General features: G+C 37.1%; 1 protein-coding gene and 1 pseudogene across 2 annotated transcripts in view; both read right to left on the bottom strand.

Moving 5' to 3' along the window:
* Positions 1-24,154, bottom strand: part of COL21A1 (collagen type XXI alpha 1 chain) — a 169,320-nt gene that overhangs the window by 91,648 nt on the left and 53,518 nt on the right. The window contains exons 2-6 of the mRNA XM_079781606.1: positions 20,731-20,856; positions 16,558-17,109; positions 3,029-3,197; positions 2,723-2,939; positions 43-216 (exon numbers count right to left, since the gene is read on the bottom strand). Coding sequence (XP_079637732.1) covers positions 43-216; positions 2,723-2,939; positions 3,029-3,197; positions 16,558-17,109; positions 20,731-20,818 — 1,200 coding nt within the window. The 5' untranslated portion in view covers positions 20,819-20,856. The remainder of the gene's footprint in view (positions 1-42; positions 217-2,722; positions 2,940-3,028; positions 3,198-16,557; positions 17,110-20,730; positions 20,857-24,154) is intronic.
* On the bottom strand, positions 14,437-15,386 carry LOC307104749 (tetratricopeptide repeat protein 19, mitochondrial-like; annotated as a pseudogene). The gene has a single exon. The product of its transcript is annotated as a tetratricopeptide repeat protein 19, mitochondrial-like (transcript).

Genomic DNA, 24,154 nt, shown 5'->3' with positions numbered 1-24,154 from the left:
TCCGTTTTATATAATGCAAAAAGCAAGTAATTATTTATCCACCTGAACAGTTTCTTCTTTCCCAGAGTATTTTCCAATTTGGGTTTGGCCACTGATGAAGATCCCTAAAACTGGATGTAAGGGTTTGCTTTCAATTTGTTGATCATCGATATATAGAGTTACATCCTGTTCTGTTACTAAGAGACGGATTTGATGCCAGCCTTCATCAAACAATGTCTATAGGAAGAAAGTATAGAAGATTCATAAATAAAAATCCTAACAACCTTTTACTTTCTTCATGCTAATTCCTTTGCTGTCAACCATAAATCCATACCACATAAATTAGCTATACTATATACAAATTCTCCCTAACCCAAGCTGGGTCTCAAATGCCACTCATTAATTATTTTATTAATCCCCAGAGTTTCTATTCCATATCCCAAAGTAGATGTGTCAAACAACTCGCTCAAGGTCACAAATGAGGTCCTAATCTCTGAATCCAAATAATTTCTCTCATTCCTCATCCTTTTTACTTCGTTGCAACTTTGGACTCCATAACTAATCCCTCCTCTTTGATATTCTCACTCAACTTCCATGATTCAAACTACCTTGATTATCTTCATTTCTTCTCCAATTGGTCATACTTATACTCTTTGAGGACCCCTCTTCCGCAACCTGCCCTTTAATGAGGCATTCCTATCTCATCCATTCCTACAGGTCAATTATTACTTCTATGAACTAATTCCCATACTTACATCAACATATGGTACCTCTAATTCCAGTACTGCTAGGATAATTTGCCAGGATGCCTCACAATCAGCCTGACAGAGTATGTTACAAAACAAACTTGAACTATCCCCCAAACTTTCTTCTTTTCCCTGTTTCCCTTATATCATAGTATCTTCAGTTCCTAACACAAAACAAGTTTCTTTATCTTCTTCTTTTCCCTCAGTGTCAATAACAAATAGATGCAAAGTTCTACCAAATATGTCTCCTAAACATGATTGAAATTCACTTCTTCACGTCCATTCTCACTGCCATGAGTTGGGCTCATGAGTAGCTTGCTTTATTTGAATAATTTTCAAACATATCTCTATCTCAAACCCTTCTCTCTCCAGGCTATCCTTCATGCCTCCATTAATCTCTCTCACTAGAGTTTTGTCACAGAACATGCCCCATCTTATTTTCTTATTCCCAGAATCTAACACAATTCCAAGACAGACTTGAAAGTACTGCTTATAAAAGAAAGAAAGAAAAAGAGAGGAGAGAGTGTCTTCCACCATGACACATCTGTGGTCAAGACCTCTTAATGGAATCCTGTCTTCCACAGAATGAAGCCCATACCCCTTTGTGTGGCTTTCCAGGTCCCCACAAGTTGAGCGCATACCTTGCTAGTCCCTTCTTTCATGCATCTTATACTCCAAACACAGGGATACAAATTTCCATTCTCTAAATAAAAATTCTGAATTGTACAACACATGACTATTCAATACTGAACCACTGACCTAATGTGTCCTTATCTCTCTCCATCAAAATCCTCTACAAACATGCTTCAAGGTCAGTCCAAAAACCATATCATTTATGAAGACTTTCTCATATTTTGTATTAGAATCCACTTTTCCCTCCACACTCTGCTAACTATGATATACTTCTATTAGATATCAGAAGCCTTAAATTTTTCATTATAAGCAAGCTCCTTGAAGGAAAGAAACATGTCTTAGTTTTGTTTTTCATTTTTCACAGAACCTAGAACATTGCCTTTAGTGAAAATGGCAGACAACAATTTTTTAAAATTTAATCTATTTACCAAATGGAGAAATTATATAAATGCATAATTTTACATGACTTTGTACATTTCCTAAATTATATACTACATCATCAAACTTTCATAATTATAGTAAATATCAAGACTTAATTGTTTTTTTCATCACATCTGTATTCAGAACACATGACTTAGAAAATACACTTGTATTTTTAGTTTACTGATTTTATTAAATATATCCCTTTATGGGGAATAAAATATCCTTACACTTAATGTGAATTCTGCATCCACTTTCTGCCTGTATTTAATGTTCTAACAAATGTCTTTATTTCAATATCCTGTGGGACATGGCCATGTAAATCAGACCAACAAGGACCTTGAAAATAACCAAACCTAAATTCAATTTTTATTGTCACCACTTAACTAGCTCTGTTACTTTGAGTAGGAACTTAATATCTCTGAACCTTGGTTCCTTGTCTGTAAAATGGGAACAACAGGTTCTTCTTTGGGTGGGTATTATAATTCAATGTGCCCGGCACCTAGTAGCAGACATTAAAAAATTTTAGTTCCCCCCACCCTAAATTCCACATGGATTAAGAAAGAATTTTCCTGCCTGGATAGCATGGCTCAGTGGTTGAGCATCCACTTATAAACCAGGAGGTCACGGTTCAATTATTGGTCAGGGCACATATCCAGGTTGTGGGCTCAATCCACAGTGTGGAGTGTGCAGGAGGCAGCCAATCAATTATTCTCTCTCATCATTGATGTTTCTATCTTTCTCTCCCTTCCTCTCTGAAATCAATAAAAAATATTTTTTTAAAAAGAATTTCCTTCCTTTGTTTTTTTTTTCAATAAAGCAACATTGAAATCTGAAGTTGATATCTTTCCAGTCATGTTAAAATTATAGCTCTCTTGCCCCAATACACATAAACCTAACAGTGTTTCCTCATGAATAGCATAATCATATCCAGGCATCATTACCTTAACTCGAGGGTCAACAAAGGTGACCACTTGTGAGCCATTAACCACGCTGGTTGTTGTAAATAGTAATGTTTTATCCACACCATTTAAGGTAACAGCTATTTGTGGCCTTCCATCAATGGTTAAAATTCTCCATAAATCCCACATTTTCTTGACTTTAAATCTCTGAGTGGAGACAAATACATATGATGGAGGAAGTCCTTCTGGGAAAACATTGCTGGAAAAAGAAGAACAGGAATAAGCTTAAAGAATTCTCAACAAAGCTATAGACATATCAAAAAATATATATCAACACATAACATTTACCTTGTGAATTCTGATAAATCAACTTTTGATGTTACTTCATATCCTTTTATCTTTGTTGGTGAAAGCTGGATTCTTTTCTTAACCTTTTTCTTTACACCCAAGCCTAAAAGAATATCAAACCCCTTCTCATCTCGAGCTGCCACTGGAATTCGTGTTGGACAGACAGATTCTATAAATCAAAAGCAAAAGCAGTAAATGTTGATTAAGCATGGAATACTTTAATAAGAAAAGAAAATCAATAGAGGGATATTAGAGAATATAGGAAGTATAATATATATATATATATATATAGGTATGCAAATATATATTAATGGATGTAAGTGTATTTTTCTGAGAAAACATGAAAATTATTTTGGCATTTGAGTGTGAGGTCTCAACTGACTTTTCTCCCATTAAAAGGGGATAAACATAAAACAGAAATGCAAGAGGAACATTTGTTAATGGGTTGTTTTGAACATTACGCTGAAGTTTATAAGTTACTGTGTATTTTGAATACGGAGCAACCTAATACCTGGAGGGGTAGAAGGACACTGAAACAGGATTCATGATTCTCATCCAGGATTTACTATTAATTAGTCACATGACCTTGGATAACTCTGAAATTTCTTGAATCTAAATGAATCCTAAGATTCCTTTCTTGCATTCCTAGCATTTGAGGGGTAAAAAAAAAAGTGTTGTTTTTCATATCCTTTCCAGTTCTAGCAGTTTATAATTCTACAGTTTAAACATCACTGGTTCTGTCACTCTGGAAAAAACTTAATTGTGGGTCTTTTCTGTTCATGAAAGTTCTAAAAATGGGCCTATTATCTCTTCTATGATTAACTACATTATATATTATAATAATCATTTATAAATAAGTAAAAACTATTTCCTTAACAAGAAGAATTATAGTTTGTATTATACAGTCATCTATGTAAGTTATAAAATATGATATGCCTTTCACTTCTCTGGGAAACTAGTGTCTCAAATGATGTGGAAATTTTTATATGGTTGAAATGCTATTAAGCTGTTATACTGTAAAAATGTTGTAATATTTTCAGATTCTTCCAAGGCCCTCATATAATATACACATTGAGCATGACTGCTTATATTTTATAGCGCAGCTAACAGAATAAAACAAGAATAAACTTCACTAAACATACCTTAAAGTAATCACTCTCTTACATAACATTAGGGAAAGGGGAAGGCATCATATTTATAACACCATAAAAAGTAATGAGATGAATTTCATTAGCCCAATATGTATAGTCATAACTTATACCACAGAATATTGGAAATAAAGGATTGATATAAACAAAATCAGATGGATGTTTCCCTGGGAAGAGAGGTATTTTTTCCTCTCAGGTCTTAAGATGTGAATTTTGAAGGAACCCAATCACATCCTTCTTGCTCTGGTAAGCTTGGAGGTACCTCATGAGGAGATAGGTAAATCAGGCAAACAGAAGGTGTTGGTTAGATGTGTGATTCAGTGAGTTTCATGAGGCACTCCCTCCCAGCAATGCAAGGCTGATTTATTCCTACCCCACCTCAGGGGCAGGCGCTGCCCACTAAGATCACTTGTGGTCTACCAATTACTTTTATCAAACTCACTAATCCGAAAACTTTTTTTCTCATTCAGGGGTAAGGAGTGAAAGAAAGCAGGAAGAGAGATCAAAAGAGCTGGTCTAGCTAACCCCTCCATATGAAAACATGAGAAGTAGGATACTCTATTACACAGTTTAAATCATAAACCAATGCACGAAATTAAATTTTTCCTATCATAATGAGGCAATATTTAGGAGGCAGATATACAAATAATCACTTCAAATGCATTTGATTTAGAACTGCAAAAGAAAAAAGTTCAGCTGAATAGAAAATGTGTTTAACATTACATCATAAGAATATTCAGATTTCAATTGCACCTTTGATTTGCTTTACAAATGAAAAGTTATAAGATGCTGGACAAAGAGCTCAAACTTAATACAAGAAGTTTAGATTTAGACCTTAGCCTCTCTCATAAGCTCTCATGAACCTTGGATTCTAATCTGTGAAGTGAGAATATGTAATCACCTCCACAGGTGATGATTACATATTGCCTGAGAATCAAATGTGGTGATGTATGCAAAAGTGCTTTGTAACTCCATAATTGCATGTGAGCACAGGGGATAAAGCACACATTGCATCCATCGTTTTCAATAATACAATCCTTTGCATTATAATCTAATTCCCCAAAATGTATAGAAAGCAGTGTGACAGTTTGTAAAATCAGGGATAAAAATTAACAGCCACAATATAGCCATGTTCTCATGTTCATCTAGGCACATCTCTTCAGGGAAAATGTATTTAAATAATTTTTTTGGAGGAATAACCTTCTTCCCAATTTGCTCACCTACAAGAAGAACCAGAAGATACCCTTACAGCCCAGTCAGCGTGGCTCAATGGTTGAACATCAACCTATAAACCAGGAAGTCATGGTTCGATTCCCAGTCAGGCACATGCCCGGGATGCGGGCTCAATCCCTAGTGTGGGGAGTGCAGGAGGCAGCCTATCAATGATTCTCTCTCATTACTGATGTTTCTATATCCCTCACCTTCTCCCTTCCTCTCTGAAATCAGTATGTAAGAGAGTGATTACTTTAAGATATGTTTAGTGAAGTTTATTCTTGTTTTGTTCTGTTAGCTGCGCTATAAAATATAAGCAGTCATGCTCAATGTGTATGTTATATGAGGGCCTTGGAAGAATCTGAAAATATTACAACATTTCTACAGTATAACAGCTTAATAGCATTTCAACCATATAAAAATTTCCACAACATTTGAGACACTAGTTTCCCAGAGAAGTGAAAGGCATATCATATCAAGTTCCCTTACACATGGGAACTGGAAAGAAAAATGCTATTTTGATTACCAACCAATAATTTTTGCATAAATGTAAGAGAAAAGAAAACAGGCAAATAATTAACATTCTCATTGTGTAGAAAAAAAATATATGTGTAAGTATGCAACCACATTCAGAGAGGGGAATGGAAACTAAAAATAAAAACTGGAACTTGAAAGTTATAATTTTAAGTACCAGGAAAATCAAGTGCTAAGAGAAACTCAGTTGGGAACTTGCTATAACACCTACAATAGGTAGATAGAATAATCTAGGTAAACAAATAGTGCATTCAGGAGCAAGGGGAAAAAGGACACAGGGAAGACTTAAGTTCACAAATGGTTGACTACACAGTTATAATTTCAGTTTATGCCACAAATAAGTGCCTATACAAATAGGTGCCAAGAGAGGATGCCTTAGATTGTGACATCTCCCTCGCGGAGGGAGGTGAAGGGAATAGAGTTTGCTTCCAATATTCCAGCTTCTCAGAAGGCTGCCCAAGAGACTGGTATCTGCCTCACCTCACTTGGAGCATAAAGGAATCAGAATCATCTGGATGCCTGTGGGCTACTGAGAACAAAGAAGACTGAGGGGTGGACTGCTGTGGCTACATGGCTCAGCATGAACAGAAGACACACTACTTGAGGCTGCTCCCTCACAGGAAGAGAAATGAGTGGAACATGACTCCAGTATTCCAGCTTTTCAAAGGGCTGCCTGACAAGATGATATTTGTCTTGCCTAAGAATGTTGACAGGAAACCAGCATATGTGGCTGCCTGGTGGTCACTGAGAACAAGGAAAAGTGGGGAAGTTGTGGCTAAAGAACTAGAGAACTTGAAGTGTGGCAGACAGACACCAAAGGGAGTGAGAGACTATGAGCGCCTGGAAAAGAAACCAGCAAGCCTCCCTAATTAAGAAATTACTCACACAGGCCCAGAGAAATATCATCCCCCCAACCTCCTTAAAAAGGTTTCAGAGGCCCACAGAATCTCTAGCCAGAGAGATTGGTGTCAGACTCCCCTGTACAAAGCCAGTTGGTAAAGGCTGGGAGAGGTGACTCTTTTCAAATGTGTGGATCCCAAAACAAGACTACGAGATAGACAAAGAAACAGGGAAACATGACAGAATCGAAAGAACAAAATAACTCTCCAGATACCAATCCTAAATGAAGGGAGGTCTATTACTGACCAAGAATTAACAATAGCCATCATAAAAATGCTTTATAAATATAAGGAAATAATGTATGAGCAAAATAAAAATATCATCCAAGTGGCAGAAAATATAAAGAGGAACCAAAAGAAATGTTGGAGCTGAAGAACACAATAACCAAATGGAAAAATTGACTACAGGGGTTTGAAATCAGACTTATCAAAGAGAAAAAAGAAACAGCAACCTTGAAGACAGGTCAATTGAAATTATCTAGGCAGAGGAACAACATTTCTAAAGAATGAGAAAAATTTAGAAAACCCTAAAAGACTCTATGGGACACCATCAGCTAGACAAATATACATAGGATGGGAGTTACAGAAGAAGAAAGAGACAAAGCTTATTTTAAAAATAATTGCCAAAAATTTCTCAAGTCTAGGAAAGAAAATGGACATACAGAGACAAAGAGAGAATTTTGAAAGCATGAAGAGAAAGCAACTCCTTATGACAAGGATATCCCAATAGACTATCAGTGGATTTCTCAGTAGAAACCTTGCAGGCCACAAGGGAATGGATGATAAATTCAAAGTGCTGAAATGAAAAAAACAACAACTACCAACCAAAATAGTATAGCTAGCAAAAGTGTCCTTCAAAAAATGAATAAGAAATAAACACTTTCCCAGATTTAAAAAAGCTAATGAAGTTTATCACCACTAGACCTGTCTTACAAGAAATGCTGAGGAAGTCCTCCAAGTTGAACTGAAAGAACATTAAATAGCAATACAAAAGTACTGAAAAGTATTAAAAATGTTGGTAAAAGTAAACATATAGATTCAGAATATTGAAATGCTATAAAGGTGGTATGTAAATAACTTTTAATTCTGATATAAAAGTTAAAAGATAAAAGTATAAACAATATAACTGTAAAAATGTTAATGGATATACATATAAGATGATGTAGTTTGTGACATCAATAACAAAGTGTGAGAGGGGCAGGGAGATGCAACAATGTAGAATATTTGTATGTGATTGAAGTTAAGATATTATCAGCTTAAAATATAACAGAATAATTTATAACAGAATAATGTTTAATGTAACCCCCATGGGAACCACAAAGTAAAAAACCTATACACATGAAAGTGAAAAACAAATCAAAGCATGTCACTACAAAAATAATCAATGAAACATAAAGGAAGATCACAAGAGAGAAAAGAACAGCAAAAAGGCTATAAGACAGCAAACAACAAAAGAGCAATATGAAATCTTTCCCTATCAGAAATTAGTTCAGATGTAAATAAATTAAACTCACAAATAAAAAGACAAGAAGTGGCTAAATGGGTTTTTAAAAACACCAAAATTCAACTATATACTGTCTATAAGACATGTACTTTATAATTAAGGACACACACAGGTAAAAAGTAAAAGGATGGGAGAAAATACTCCATGCAAATAGTAACCAGAGAGAGCAAAGGTGTTGATACTTATATCAGATAAAACGGGCTTTGAGTCAAAACTGTCAAAAGAGACAAAGAAGGACATTATATAATGATAAGAAGGTCAATTCACCAGCAAGAAGTAAAAGATATAACTCTAAAGATATATATACACCTGACAGAACTGAGGGGGGAAATATACAATAACATAATAATAGTAAGGGATTTAAATGCTTCACTTTCGATAATAAATAGAACATCCAGACAGAAGATCAAAAAGGAAACAAAAGGATTTGAAAAACACTTCAGATCAAATGAATCTAACAGACATATGCAGAACATCCCACCACACAGCAGCAAGTACACATTCTTAAGCACAAACAAAACATTCTCCAAGAAAAAACACGTTAGGTCAAAACACAAGTCTCAACATATTTAAGAAGAGTGAAATGATACCATGTATATTTTCCAACCACAATAGAATGAAACTAGAAATTAATGTTAGGAGGAAAATTAAAAAATATGTGGAAACTAACACTTATTTGAATAATCACTGAGTCAAAAAAAATTAAAAGAGAAATTAGAAAGTATCTTGAGTAAAACTAAAACATAGCAAAACTTATGGTATGCAGCAAAAGCAGTACTAAGAAGGAAATTTATAGCAATAAAAATCTACATTGAAAAATAAGTATCTCAAGTAAACAACCCAACTTTTCACATCAAGGAACTAGAAAAAGAACAAAGCCCAAAATTAGCACAAGGAAGAAAACAATTAAGATTAGAGTGGAAATAAATAAAATAGAGAATAGTAAAACAATAGAAAAACTCAACAAAAAGTTGGTTTTTTGAAAAGATCAACTGACAAAACTTTAGCTAGATTAAGGGGGGAAAAAGAGGGAAAAAAGAAGATTCAAATAAAAAACTTAGGAATGAAAGAGGAGATATTACAACTGATACCACAAAAATGCAAAGGATCATAAGAAACTGCAATAATTACACTAACAAATTTGATAACCTAAAAGAAATATATGAATTCCTAAAATATATAACTTAGCAAGACTGAATCATTAAAAAATCAAAAACGTTCACAGACCTGGAAATAGTAAGGAGACTGAATCAGTAATCAAAAACCTCCCAGCAAAGAAAAAACCCAGGACCAGATGTCTTCACTGGTGAATTCTACTAAATATTTAAAGAAGAATTATGCCAATTCTTCTCAAACACTTCCAAAAAACTGAAAAGGAGGGAATATTTCAAAACACTTTTTATGAGGCCATCATCACCCAGGTACCAAAACCCAAAAAAAAGACACTACAAAAAAAGAAAACTACAGGCCAACATTCCTGATGAATATAGATACAAAAATCCTCCACATAATACTAGCAAATTGAATTCAACAGCATATCAAAAAGTATCCCACAAAGTGACCAAATGGAATTTATTCCTGGAATGCAAATATAATTCAACCTATGAAATCAATTAATATGATATACCACATTAACAGAATAAAGCATAAAAGTTAAATAATTATCTTAATAGATGCAGAAAATGCACTTCTCAAAATCCAACATCCTTTCATGATAAAAACGCTCACCAAAATAAGTATAGAAATAATTTACCTCAACATAATAAAGGCCATATATGAAAAGCCACAGCTAACAAACATATTCAATGGTGAGAAACTGAAAGCTCTTTCTCTAAGATCAGGAACAAGATAAGAATGCTCACTCTTGCCACTTCTAGTCAACATAGTATTGAAAGTGCTAGCTGGGTGACAAATACACACAACTCAACAAGAATTATAAGGAGCTGAATGAGAATGTCACCAACATGAAAAGGAACCAAGAGGAAATGAAGAATGACATAGGTGCAATAAAGAACACAATGGAAGGCTTAAACAGTAGACTAGAAGAGGCTGAGGAGTGCATCAGCGAATTAGAAGACAAGGTAGGAAAAAACACACAAACACAGCAGCAACTGGAAAGAAAATTTAAAAAGCAAGAGGAGAGCTTAAGGGAGCTTTGGGACAACACAAAACGAAACAACATTTGCATAATAGGGCTGTAGGAACTCTGAATTCCCTCTTCCAGGATACCTCCCGGAAGGAGAGGAAGAGAAGCAAGGAACAGAAAACCTGCTTGAAGAAATTATGAGAGAAAACTTCCCTGATATTGGCAAGAAAAAAACTATGCAAGTCCAAGAAGCACAAAGAGTCCCAAACAAGATGAACCCCAAAAGACCAACACCAAGACACATCATAATTAAATTGGCAAACACCAACAACAAAGTAACAATTTTAAATGCTGCCAGAGAGAGACAAAAAGTTACCTACAAGGGATCTCCTATTAGAATATCAACTGATTTCTCAACAGAAACACACCAGGCCAGAAGGGAATGGAATGAAATATACAAAGTGATACAAAGCAAGGGACTGAATCCAAGAATACTATACCCAGCAAGGCTATCATTCAAAATTGAAGGTGGAATCAGGAGCTTCACAGACAAAAAAAGGGCTAAGAGAGTTTATTACCACCAAGCCAGCAATGCAAGAAATGCTAAAGGGACTGTTGTAAAAAGAAAAAACAGAAAGGCAAGAAGAAACACAAACATTAAGAATAAAAATGACAACAAACAAGTACTTATCAATAATAATATTAAACGTAAATGGATGAAATGCTCCAATCAAAACACACAGGGTAGCTAAATGGTTAAGAAAACATGACCCATATATTTGCTGTCTGCAAGAGACCCACATCAGAACAAAAGATTCACACAGACTGAGAGTGAAGGGATGGAAAAAAATTTTTCAGGCAAATGGAAATGAGAAAAAAGCTGGGGTTGTGAAACTCATATCTAACAAAATAGACCTCAAAGTAAAGGCCATCCATCACAAGAGATAAGGAAGGCCACTACATAATACTAAATGGAGCAATTTAACAAGAAGATATAACTCTGGTAAACATATATGCACCCAATACAGGAGCACCCAAATACATAAAACAACTTCTGGAAGATATCAAGGGAGAGTTTGATAGCAATACAGTCATAGTAGGGGACTTGAATACACCACTGACACCACTGGATAAATCCTCTAAACAAAAAATTAGCAAAGAAACAGCAATCCTAAATGACTCACTAGATCAGATGGACTTAACTGACATCTTCAGAATATTTTATCCCAAAGCTACAGAATATACATTTTTCTCCAGTGCACATGGAACATTTCAAAGATAGACCACATATTAGGACACAGGCAAAGTCTCTTTAAATTCAAGAGGATAGAAATCATAACAAGCATTTTCTCAGATCACAATGGCATAAATCTAGAAATCAACTACAATAAAAACAATGGGGAAAAAAATCAAACACTTGGAGGCTAAATAGCAAGCTATTAAACAATGATTGGGTTACCAAAGAGATCAAAGAAGAAATAAAAAGCATCCTGGAAACAAATGACAATGAAAACACAACAATCCAAAATCTATGGGACACAATGAAAGCAGTCCTCAGAGGGAAGTTCATAGCTCTACAGGCCTACCTCAAAAAACAAGAAAAACTGGTAATAAATTACCTAACCTTGCAACTTAAAGAATTAAAAAGAGAGCAACAAGAAAAGCCCACAGTTTCCAGAAGGAAGGAAATAATAAAGATCAGAGCAGAAATAAATGACATAGAAACAAAAAAAAAAACAATACAAAAGATCAATGAAATCAAGAGCTGATTCTTTGAAAGGATAAATAAGACTGATCAACCTCTAGCCAGGCTCACCAAGAAACAAAGAGAGAGGACCCAAATAAACAAAATCAGAAATGAAAGAGGTGAAGTAACAACTGACCCCACTGATATACAAAGGATTGTAAAAAAATACTACGAACAACTCTACTCCAACAAACTGGACAACCTCGACAAAATGGACACATTCGTAGAAAAATACAAGCTTCCAAAACTCAATCAGGAAGATTCAAAAAACCTGAATAGGCCGATAACTACTGAAATTGAAACAGTAATCAAAAAGCTTCCAGCAATCAAAAGCCCTAGACCAGATGGCTTCACAGGGTAGTTTTACTGAACATTCAAAGAAGAACTAAAGCCAATCCTCCTCAGACTATTCCAAAAAATTCAAGAGGAAGGCACACTCTCAAGCTCTTTCTATGAAGCCAGCATTACCCTAATCCCAAAACCAGATAAAGACAGCACAAAGAAAGAGAATTACAGGCCAATATCTCTAACGAAAATAGGTGCTAAAATCCTCAACAAAATTCTAGCAAACTGATCCAGTATTACATTAGAAGGATCATACACCATGACCAAGTGGGATTTATTCCAGGGATGCAAGACTGGTACAATATCTGCAAATCAATAAACGTGATACATCACATAAACAAATTGAGAGACAAAAATCACATAATTATATCAATTGATGCAGAAAAGGCAATTGACAAAGTCCACCACCTTTTCTGATAAAAAAGGCTCAGCAAAGTGGGAATAGAAGGATCATACCTCAACATAATAAAAGCCTTATATGACAAACCTACAGCCAACATCATACTCAATGGGCAAAAACTAAAACCATTTCCCTTAAGAACAGGAACAAGACAGGGATGCCCACTCTCACCACTCCTGTTCAACATAGTACTGGAAATGCTAGCCAAAGCAATCAGTCAAGAAAAAGAAATAAAAGGCATCCAAATTGAAAAAGAAGAAGTAAAACTATCCTTATTCGCAGATGACATGATACTGTACATAGAAAACCCTAAAGACTCCATCAAAAAATATTAGACTTAATAAATGAATTCAGCAATGTAGCAGGATACAAAATTAATGCCAAGAAATCTATGGCATTTCTATACACCAATAGTGAACTTACAGAAAGAGAGATTTTAAAAAACAATCCCCTTTACCCTAGCATAAAAAAATTAAGATACCTAGGAATAAACTTAACTAAGGAGGTAAAAAACCTCTACTCAGAAAACTACAGGACATTGAAAAAAGAGATAGAGGAAGACATAAACAGATGGAAGAACATACCGTGTTCATGGATTGGTAGAATCAACATCATTAAAATGTCCATACTACCTAAAGCAATCTATAGATTCAATGCACTCCCCATTAAAATACCAACAGCATATTTCACAGAAATAGAAAGAACTCTCCAAAAATTCATCTGGAATAAAAAAGACCCTGAATAGCTGCAGCAATCCTGAGAAAGAAGAACAAAGTAGGAGGGATCTCAATACCAGATTTCAAGCTGTATTACAAAGTCCCTGTTCTCAAAACTGCCTGGTACTGGCACAAGAACAGATATATAGACCAATGGAATAGAATAGAGAACCTAGAAATCGACTCAAACCACTATGCTCAATTAATATTTGACAAAGGAGGCAAGAACATACAAAGGAGTCAAGACAGTCTCTTCAATAAATAGTGCTGGGAAACTTGGTTAGACACATGCCAAAAAAATGAAACTGGAACACCAACTTACACCATACACAAAAATAAACTCAAAATGGACAAAGGACTTAAATGTAAGACGGGAAACCATAAAAATATTAGAGGAATCCACAGGCAGCAAAATCTCATATATATGCCGAAGCAATATCTTCACCGACACAGCTCCTAGGGCAATGGAAACTAAAGAGAAAATAAACAAATGGGATTACATCAAAATAAAAAGCTTTTGCACAGCAAAAGAAACCATCAACAAAACAACAAGAAAGCCCACTGCATGGGAGAACATATTTGCCAACAATATCTCCGATAAGGGTTTATTTTTTTTATTTTTTTGTGTTGGCTGTTGTATTTTTTTTATTTGAGAACTTAAGGGAAAAGAGATCAGTGCCCCTGACTAGTCAGATACTGCATGTTTTAAAAATTCTTGCAACACACAGGTTGAAAATTTCTCATTTAAGCCATTGATTTGGTGCCACTGGTACTGGAAAATTCTCTACAACAAAAAGTTATTCAGAGCTTGATTAATTTAAGTCAAAGATCTACTTTTTCTGGACAACTCGGCCAATTCTTTCCTGATGTGCTGTATTGAAACCTCATCTCTTTTCAGCTATGCTTGCTTCAGTGCTTCCTGGTAGATCTCTCTTTTGCTTGTGCATATCGTTCTCTGTGCATCAGAACTGCACCAGGTTACTGAGCACCATGTGCAGCTCAGGATGTCCTACTTGTCTTGCCAGATCTGACGCCATCTGCATGTAAGCACAGGCCTCATCAAAGTGGCCTTGTGCATCCAGGGTGGTAGCCAGGTCACTCATTAGCACAACGGTCTATACAAGGAAGACAAACAGGCAGCTTTTTCTGTGGGTGTCTTTCTCCTAGTATTTCTTCAGAAATATGCAAAGCTTTTTCATACATCCTTTGTGCCTGTGATGGATGCCTGGAGAACAGAAAGTAGCCAGCATAAGCATCTAAGCACATGCCGAGGAGGTGGGTGTTGGCTTTCCCTTCCACTGATAAAATGTCTTCTGCTAATTCCTTTTCTCTTTCAATTTTTTCCTCTACAGTTGAAATGCAGAATTCATAGCCAGCAAGAGCAAATTCCTGTCGATTCTGAGCAGCATAGATACTGACCAACTTTAAAGAGATTTCAATTATTGCATTGTCTTCCTGTTGCATGCCCCCTCCAAGCAGGTAACTCATTGTTGCTTTAAAAAGTTTTTCTGCCTTTTCAAGCTGACCCCGTATAAATGCTACGTTGGCCATCAAATCATAAGTGTAAATGATGGCCTTCTTGTTATCACTCCGAATGGCAAGACGAAGTGCCTCATGCAAAATTAGCTCAGCCTCTTCTGGCTCATCTTTCATGATGCTCAACTTGGCTTGCTTCAGCAACCGGATGATCTCGGCCTCGGCCTCATCCTCCTCTGAGTCCAGGGAGGCCCCACCCACTCCCAGTTCCTCTGCCCCGGCGGGCCTCGAGAACCACTGGAGTGCTGCGGCAGAAACTCCACATCAGTCAGCCAGGGCCTAACCCGGCGAGCCCAGCCCCGCGAGCCCAGGCCCCGATCTTCACCGGCCAGCAGCAGCAGCAGCGGGTCTCCTCTCCGATAAGTGTTTAATCTCCAACATTTACAGGGAACTCATACAACTTAACAAAAGGAAGACAAACAACCCAATCAAAAAATGGGCAACGGACCTAAATAGATACTTTTGAAAGAAGACATAAGGAAGGCCAAGAGACATATAAAAACATGCTCAAAGTCACTAATCATCTGAGAGAGGCAAATCAAAACGACAATGAGGTACCATCTCACACCTGTCAGAATGGCTATCATCAACAAATGACAAGTGCTGGCGAGGATGCGGAGAAAAAGGAACCCTCGTGCACTGCTGGTGGGAATGCAGACTGGTGCAGCCAATGTGGAGAACAGTATGGCGTTTCCTCAAAAAACTAAAAATGGAACTCCCATTTGACCCATTGACCCCACTTCTAGGAATATACCCCAATAAACTAGAAACACCAATCAGAAAGAATATATGCACCCCTATGTTCATAGCAGCACAATTTACAATAGCTAAGATTTGGAATCAGCCTAAGTGCCCAATAGCAGATGAGTGGATTAAAAACTTTGGCACATCTACACAATGGAATACTATGCTGCCATAAAAAGGAAGGAATTCATACCATTTGCAACAGCATGGGTGGAGCTGGAGAGCATTATGCTAAGTGAAATAATTCAGTCAGAGAAAGATAAATATTACATGATCTCAGTCATTTGTGGATTATAATGAACAACATAAACTGATGAACAAAAACAGATCTAGAGACAGAGAAGCATCGATCAGATGCTCAAACCTCAGAGAGAAGGTAGGGGAGGGTGGCGGTAAGGGGGCGAGATCAACCGAAGGACTTGTATGCATGCATATATGCATAAACAATGGACGTAGACAACAGGGGTTGAGGGTGAGGGCAGGACTGGGGGGATGGGGGGACAATAGGGGAATAAGGACACATTTGTAATACCTTAATCAATAAAGAAAAAAACTTAAAAGAAAGAAAAAAATAACTATACGAGTGTAAATAAACGAGCTATGCCAAAATGTAAAAAAGTGAAATTATTAATTGTTTCCAAATTATATTAAGGCTTACCTTCACAAAGTTTCTGCTTCATCACCTCCCTTATTTTGGATATCACAATATAGTCTTCAACATAAAACACATACGTTGATGAAGGCTTGTTGGCAATAGCTCTAAGTTCTGCATCTTCTGTTTCTGAGCCAACGCCGATGGCAAATAATGTTATTTTACTGTCTCTTGCTGCTTCTGCTGCTTCTTTGACTTCGTCTTGGGATTTACCATCCGTAAGTACTACTGCGATCTTAGTCAGAAATCGTGAGGACTTGGCAAAAAGGTAATCAAGTGCAAACTGGATGGCCTTCCCAGTCCTTGTGTTTCCTCCTAAGTAATGTATGGATTCCATTGCTGCCACCAAATTCTCTCCTGAATCATGTCTTCCAAGAGGAATCTCCAGTACGGGGTAGTCACTATACTGGACCACTCCCACCTGAATAAACTTGGGTCCTATGTCAAAGTTTTTTGTGATGTTGACAAGCCACTTTTTCACTATTTCAAAGTTTTCTGGGCCAACACTATAAGAACCATCTAAGATGAAAACTAAATCTGTTGGAGCAGTACGACAACCTAAGTATAAAAAAAAAAAAATCATCAGTGAGCATTTGTTATATAAAAAGCAAAAAAGTGGAAAGTTTTAAAAGCATGATTTTTTAATTAACCGGATGGACTGAATTCTTTCCCAATTTATGTGTATGTCTATTCACTACAATGAATATTTTAAATATTTTACAAGTTACATGTGAATTATACCCCAATAAAGCTGATTTTTTTAAAAAATCATAGTAACTATTATAGCAGCTTTGTGAAGTTTAAGATACAGTGCTTAGCTCATGAAAAATCGTTGTAAATGAAGGCTATTGCTTTGGTTGATATTTTATTTTTAAAATTAATGATTCAGCTTTAAAATAAGAAATAAAATATGCATGTTGTATATGGACATGATATCTAGGTATTTCTTTGTAGTATAAGTGTTACCTGTCATAAAGCAGCATTTTATTCTATTTCCCCATTGAGTAAATGAAAGTAAATAAATGCCTGGTTTTCAACTATACACCAACATTGTTTTAAGTTTTCAATGAAATATGTTCTATTTAATACTACCTGAAATATTTACCAATATATATAAACCAATTAATAGGGAGAAAGAAATTAAAAACTTTCTGCCAACTTCAGGACTCAGCAGCCACTAAAAGATCCGTATTCTTTAATATAGTTCATAAAAGTTTAAATGAACCGAGATCACCAAAGCCATCACTCTTGCACTACATGCAAAATGAGTTTTTAAAGGTAGGATCTCTCATCTTCAGCAAATAATGTAGCTAAAACATTGGCTTGTGCCAAGTGACTCTATATTCAAAGTTATAAAGCTCTTTCTCCATAAAGATTCTTGTTTCCAGAAATCAGGAAACAGTGTGATCAGCATATATTATAGTTCTATTGGAGAAAAAGACTAACTCTGGTGGAAGTTATATCTGGACAAGTTCTAAGCACTTGTAGAAAAAAACAAAAAACTTCACTCTCTTTTTCAAAGCACACAGCATGCCTCTAACCCTGTCTCATTCATTTGGTGTATGTATATTGAATACCTACTCTGTGTCTGATATCATGCAAGGTACTGCCTTCAAAGATACATAAGAGATCTCAAAAAAAGCTCACGGTCTAGTAAGACAGATAACTGGTTGGCTAGGAAAAGTACAAAGTGTTATGAAAACATTTAAGAAGGGGTAGTAACCTAACTGTGGAAAGTTCACGAAGGTTGTATGGGAAAGCCGGCAGGCAACCTGAGATCTGAAAGGAGAGCTTTGGCCAGGTGAAGAGGAGGACATTCTAATCAAAGGGAACAGCAAGAGTGAAGGTCCAGAGATGAGAGGCAGACACAGCCAAAAGACAAGGTTTGTTTGGATAACTCCAATAGTTTGAAATGGCCAACAGAATTCGCAGGATGGAACTGCTATATTTGCCTTCTCCTTCTCTAACTTCTGAATTCAAAGCAGCAAAAATACTACTGCTCAGGGCCCATCTGATAAGGATCCCATGTCCCTGGATTTGATGAGTTGGAAGAATATGGGATGAGCCGAGGTAATATGATAACAAATTTTAAGTCTTGTGCTTTTACTCATATTAATGGTTTCTCTTAAATTGTGATCAGAGGCCCAATTTAAAGTTATAATAAGGATGATTTATTTTCTGTATACTTTTCAAATAAGATGTAATTGCAAAGAACGGTGTTGGCTAAGAATTGTTTAGTGACAATTAGTATTTTTGTATCTCTTTAGGAGTAAATTATCAGTCAATCTCTCTCTTCCTCTCTTCCACTTCCTCACTCCCTCCTTTCTCCTCTTTTCCTTATCTTTGCCTACTTACATATCATATCTGAGATGATGATGACAAGGCTCACCTGAAGAGCCCTCAATTTAACAGTTACCTCAATGTACCCATCAGAGTAACCATCTAAATAAACACTGTGATCAGGTGAACATGTATAAGAGTCAAAACATTACTAAAAATAAAAACATCTGCCAAAATACGGATTTGTCTCAAAAACACAAGTGTGATTATGATGATACTCCTAAGGTGGTGGTGCAGTGCAGAAGGGTACAAGGGACACTATCCAACAACCTCTGCCATGGCGACCGCTGCCAGAGTTCAGGGCAGGGACAGCAGAGTGGAACCTGGTCCAGAGGCAACTTTTCTAACCAAGGGAAATAGCTCTTCTGTTATTTTTGAACACTGGTCTTGGGTTATGCTTTTATTGAGGTTTTGAAGGACAGGAAGTTGTGTTTGCAGAGCTCTTCAATGTTGCCCTTCCTAAATACTATGAGATTCATTACTGTCTGGACCTGCCAGTGTTTGTGTGCCTCTTGATTCTGTGGTTATAAACGCTTACAGGGTTATTCTTGGCAATCCCTACCCCTTTCCAGAGCCATAAAGTATATATTTCATAACTGTAAGGTTAGCTAAGACCGTGGGTATAAAAAGCAAATATCACCATTTATAAACACCAGACAAAATAGCACTCCAAGACACCTTCTCCTTAGGGAGATGAATCAGAGATGTCATAGAAAAGGAATGGACTGAAGATCAAAAGCATAGTTTAAGTACTAGTTACAGCTCTAGCAAGCTATGTGATACTAGGTAAGCCTCTTAAATTTTGTGAATCTCTTTTCCCGATCAAAAACTAAATAAAAATAGAGAGAGGAAAGAATATCTACCGAAGTAGAGTACTTCGGTGGATTAAACTATAAAATTGTTATGCAAACATCTACATATATAAAAACCTAATATGCAAATTGTCCCCTCGGGAGTTTGATCAGGAGACCTGGAGTTTGATCACTCGCTATGACGTGACTGACCACCAGGGGGCAGCGCGGAACGAAGGAAGGCCCCGGCCAGCAGCTGGTAGCTGGCAGCTGGCAGCTGGCATCTGGAAGGGAGGCCCCAGGCGTCAGCCGGAAGGCCCGGATCAGCCCTGATCGCCGGCCAGGCCGAGGGACCCAACCCATGCACCAATTTCATGCACCAGGCCTCTAGTTATTTTAATAAATTTTAAGCCAAGATAAGTAAAGTTGTCAAACCACCTCATTTAACTGTTATAGAAACCGGAATTAATTTATAGTAGGGCCTTTATGTTTAGAAGTTTTAAGATATGAAAATAAGCAAACTCTTAAAAAGAAGTGTGGTATCTACACTGGTGGCCTGGGTAGCAGAACTACATTAATAGAGCTCTCCTTCTCTAATGAAAGCTTTCCTACAGGCCATCAGAATAGTCACCATTTACTGAGATGTCACTGTGCTAAGCCATTTACATGCGTTATCTCACGTACATGGATTACCTCATTATCTCTATGATTTAATCTCATAGGTTGGTCCTGATAACCATTCTAATATGTAGGTATTTTTTTATCTTCATATCAAGAAGCTCATGAAGGGCTGAACTCAACACTAGACTGTTTATTCCAAAGTCTGATGGGTTAACAGAATAAACAATTACCATAGAATTTTCTCAGAATTACCTCTGTTAGAAGCTTTTCCTCTCAGTTAATGTGTAACATAGCAATTCATTCATTTTAGGAAATTACATCATCAAAGACACTAGGAATAAGATCCTTAAAACCAAAGCTTGAGCTCCTCTTATTTGATTTCTACAACTTGTTGATAACAAAAAGGAGCAATACTGGTTGTTCTTACTTGATCTTATTTCTCCATCTTCAGCTAATACAGAATTCCGAAGAAGCAGGACCAAAACTATCCAAAGAAATGTAATATGGTGAGCCATGTTTCTGTTTTTGTTCTAATATTTTGGTTTTCAGATTCCTAAGAAAAAAAGAAAAATGAAAAGTTAAATATATTTTAAAAATAAAGACAAATACCTAGCCATTGTAAGTTTAATTTTAAAATTGCAATACCCAGTCAGAGCACAGTTAATTTTTACTGTCCTTAAAATTAATTTGTGTGTCTAAAATAGCCACACAATGAATAGGAGCTGAGGAAGACCATGATAAACCTTTTAATTCATAATTATCTTGAAAAATTATAGACTTTTCTAAAACTCTGGGCTTTGCCCAAAATATTTACTAGAATTCCTTTGAGCATATCCTGTAATGCCTTATCACATTCTTTTTATTATCTCAATGGTAGCAAACATTCTTCTTTAAATATGGATTTGAATTTTAAAAACATTCAAAGGATATGCGGTAAAATATTAATAAGATAAAACTGAGTGATAAAGTTTAATTTTTAAAAAAATGGGCTGTAATTATAAAGATATATTTTATTTGATTTATAAACACTCAGTTATATGACTTTAATATATCTTTTAAGTTAGTCCACGGACTTCACTTCTGGTTAGAATGTGGAAAGTTGCAAGACTTTCACTCCCAACAATGAGAACATGCCAGATAAATTATAAAACTACAGTATTTTTAAACCCAGAAGAAAAGACGGGATTTAAAGAAACCTAAATTAACCAAATTCCAACAGTTATTAATCCTTTCTAAGGTGGAACAGATTCAGAGCTGGTTTTGTCCCTAGCAGAAAGGGAATCCTCCTCAAGAAGAGGAATTTGCCACAGCATGGAAGAAACCAGTCAAAGCTGGTGAGACAGATTAGCATCCTGGGGGGCCCAGCCACAGAACAAGTATGCCCCACCCAGCAATTCTTCCCCACAGGTTTTAAGTGAGGACACAAGTAATACAAAGAAAGATGAGAGCAGTTGAAACAGCCTAGAGAGACCCTCCCCTGTTCAGATACCCAGGGTACATGTCAAATACAAATCCTTGGCCTGATGAAGACTGGGCGAGGCACAACAGAGCTTAGGGGAGTCCCTCCAGGCACCCTAGTCCTTCACTACAGTGAGAGAGAGATCTCGAATAGCAGGAAGCCAAGGAAGGACAGAAAAAATAGAACTCAGAAATAAAAAGCTGTAAACCATATTGAAAAGCTGAAAGAAATCTCCCAAGGGTCTTTTGATTTCTGATCAGGAGAAAAACACTCTGTATAAGCAGATCCAGAGATTATCTAAATATCAGATATGTCAAACAGGGGTTATACAACAGCAATAATAAATTTGTTATAATATCTAATAAATAGGATGAACAACAATGTGCAAAAATATGAAAAAAAAAATTAGAAGAACTCTGGAAACTATAAAAAAGATACAAACTGTCCTGGCCAGAGTGGCTCAGTTGGTTTGGTGTTATCCCATGCACCAAAAGGTTGTGGTTTCATTCCGGGTCAGGGTGCTTGGGGAAGGCAATCAATTGATGTTATTCACCTCTCTCTCTCTCTCTCTCTCTCTCTCTCTCTCTCTCTCTCTCTCTCTTCCTCCCTCCCTCCCTCCCTCCCTCTCCCTTTCTCTCTCTAAAAAAAGAAGATCAATAAAAACATTTTTTTTAAAAAAATATACAAACTGAGCTCTAGCTGGTTTGGCTAAGTGGATAGAGCGTCAGCCTGTGGACCAAAGGGTTCCGAGTTTGATTCTGGTCAAAGTCACATACCTTGGTTACAGGCTCCTCCCTAGCCCAGGCCCTGAATGGGGCTCATGTAGAAGGCAACCAACTGATGTATTTCTCTCACACCATTGTTTCTCTCTGTCTTTCCCTCTCTCTTTCACTCTCCCTAAAAATCAATGGAAAAATATCATCAGGTGAGGATTAAAAATATACAAACTGAAGTGCTTACAATAAAAAATATATATCAATAAAAATTCATGCAATGGGCTTAACTGTGTACATATAAGGAAAATATCAGTAAACTTATGAATAAGTCAATAATATAAATTAGCCCAAATGAAACCCAAAGGAGGAGTGGGGAGCCAGTGATAAAAAGAACAGAGCATCTGAAATCTATGTGAAAATATCAAGAAAGCTTGATTTAGCACACAAGTAATTCGTTTTTGAAATGGAAAGGAGAAAGTGAATGAAGAGATACTTGGAAATACAATGGTCAGGATTTTCCAAATTGACAAACATTACAAACAATCAGAGCAAAGATGTTCAACAAACGCCAGTAAGATGTAAAGTAAGTCACACTTAGGCACATCATAATCAGTTGGAAATAGAAATAAAATAGAAAATCCTTAAAACTACCAGAGGAAAAAAGGTACATTACATACAGAGAACAATAATCAGAATTTTAGATGGAAATTTCATAGTAATAAAATTGGCAACAGATCAGAAAGCTAAAAAATCTTAAATATCCTCTCTAATAAAATGGTAATACGCAAATTAACCATCACTCCGCTACATAAGCCACGCCCACCAGCCAAAGCCACACCCACCAGCCAATCAGGGCGAGTATGCAAATTAACCCCAATCCAAGATGGCTACAGCCACAGAGAGCAAGGTTTCCCAGGTAACAGAGGAAGCCAAGCTTTCCATAGCCATTGCAGGCCTAAGCCTCCACTCAAGCTACAAAATTTCAATTGTAGAAGGTGAATTAACTGCCACAGAAATGGCTGCCGGAGCCCCAGGCTTGGCTCCGCTCCAGGCTACAAAGTTTCAATTGTAGAAGGAAAATAAATTCTAGATACCAGGGCCTCCCCTTGGGTTGCCAGGGGGCGTGGCCGGCCTGCAAACCACCACAGGCCCCTCGCTCAGGCCGCCCCACACCCCAAGGGAACCCCCACCCTTATCTGTGACACCCTTCAGGGCAAACCAGCTGGCCCCCACCCGTGCACCAGGCCTCTATCCTATCTAATAAAAGAGTAATATACAGATTGATCATCACTGCAACACACAATATAGCTGCCCCCATGTGGTCAAAGATTCTGCCCCCATGTGGACACAAGATGGCCAGCAGGAGAGGGCAGTTGGGAGGCACCCGGCCTGCAAGGGAGGGCAGTTGTGAGGGACCAGGCCTGCAAGGGAGGGCAGTTGAGAGGGACCAGGCTTGCAAGGGGGGGCAGTTGGAGGTGATCAACCCTGCAGGAGAGGGCAGTTAGGGGTGACCAGGCTGGCAGAGGAGGGAAGTTGGGGGCAAACAGGCTGGCAGGGGAGCAGTTAAGCATCAACCAGGCTGGCAGCAGAGTGGTTAGGGGGTGATCAGGCTGGCAGGCAGGAGCAGTTAGGGGCAATCAGGAAGGCAGGCAGGCAGCAGTTGGGAGCCAGCAGTC

The sequence above is a fragment of the Cnephaeus nilssonii genome (genome assembly GCF_951640355.1).
Source record: "Cnephaeus nilssonii genome assembly, chromosome: 9".
NCBI classification, from domain to species: domain Eukaryota; kingdom Metazoa; phylum Chordata; class Mammalia; order Chiroptera; family Vespertilionidae; genus Cnephaeus; species Cnephaeus nilssonii.
This window is presented reverse-complemented; position numbering and strand designations above follow the sequence as displayed.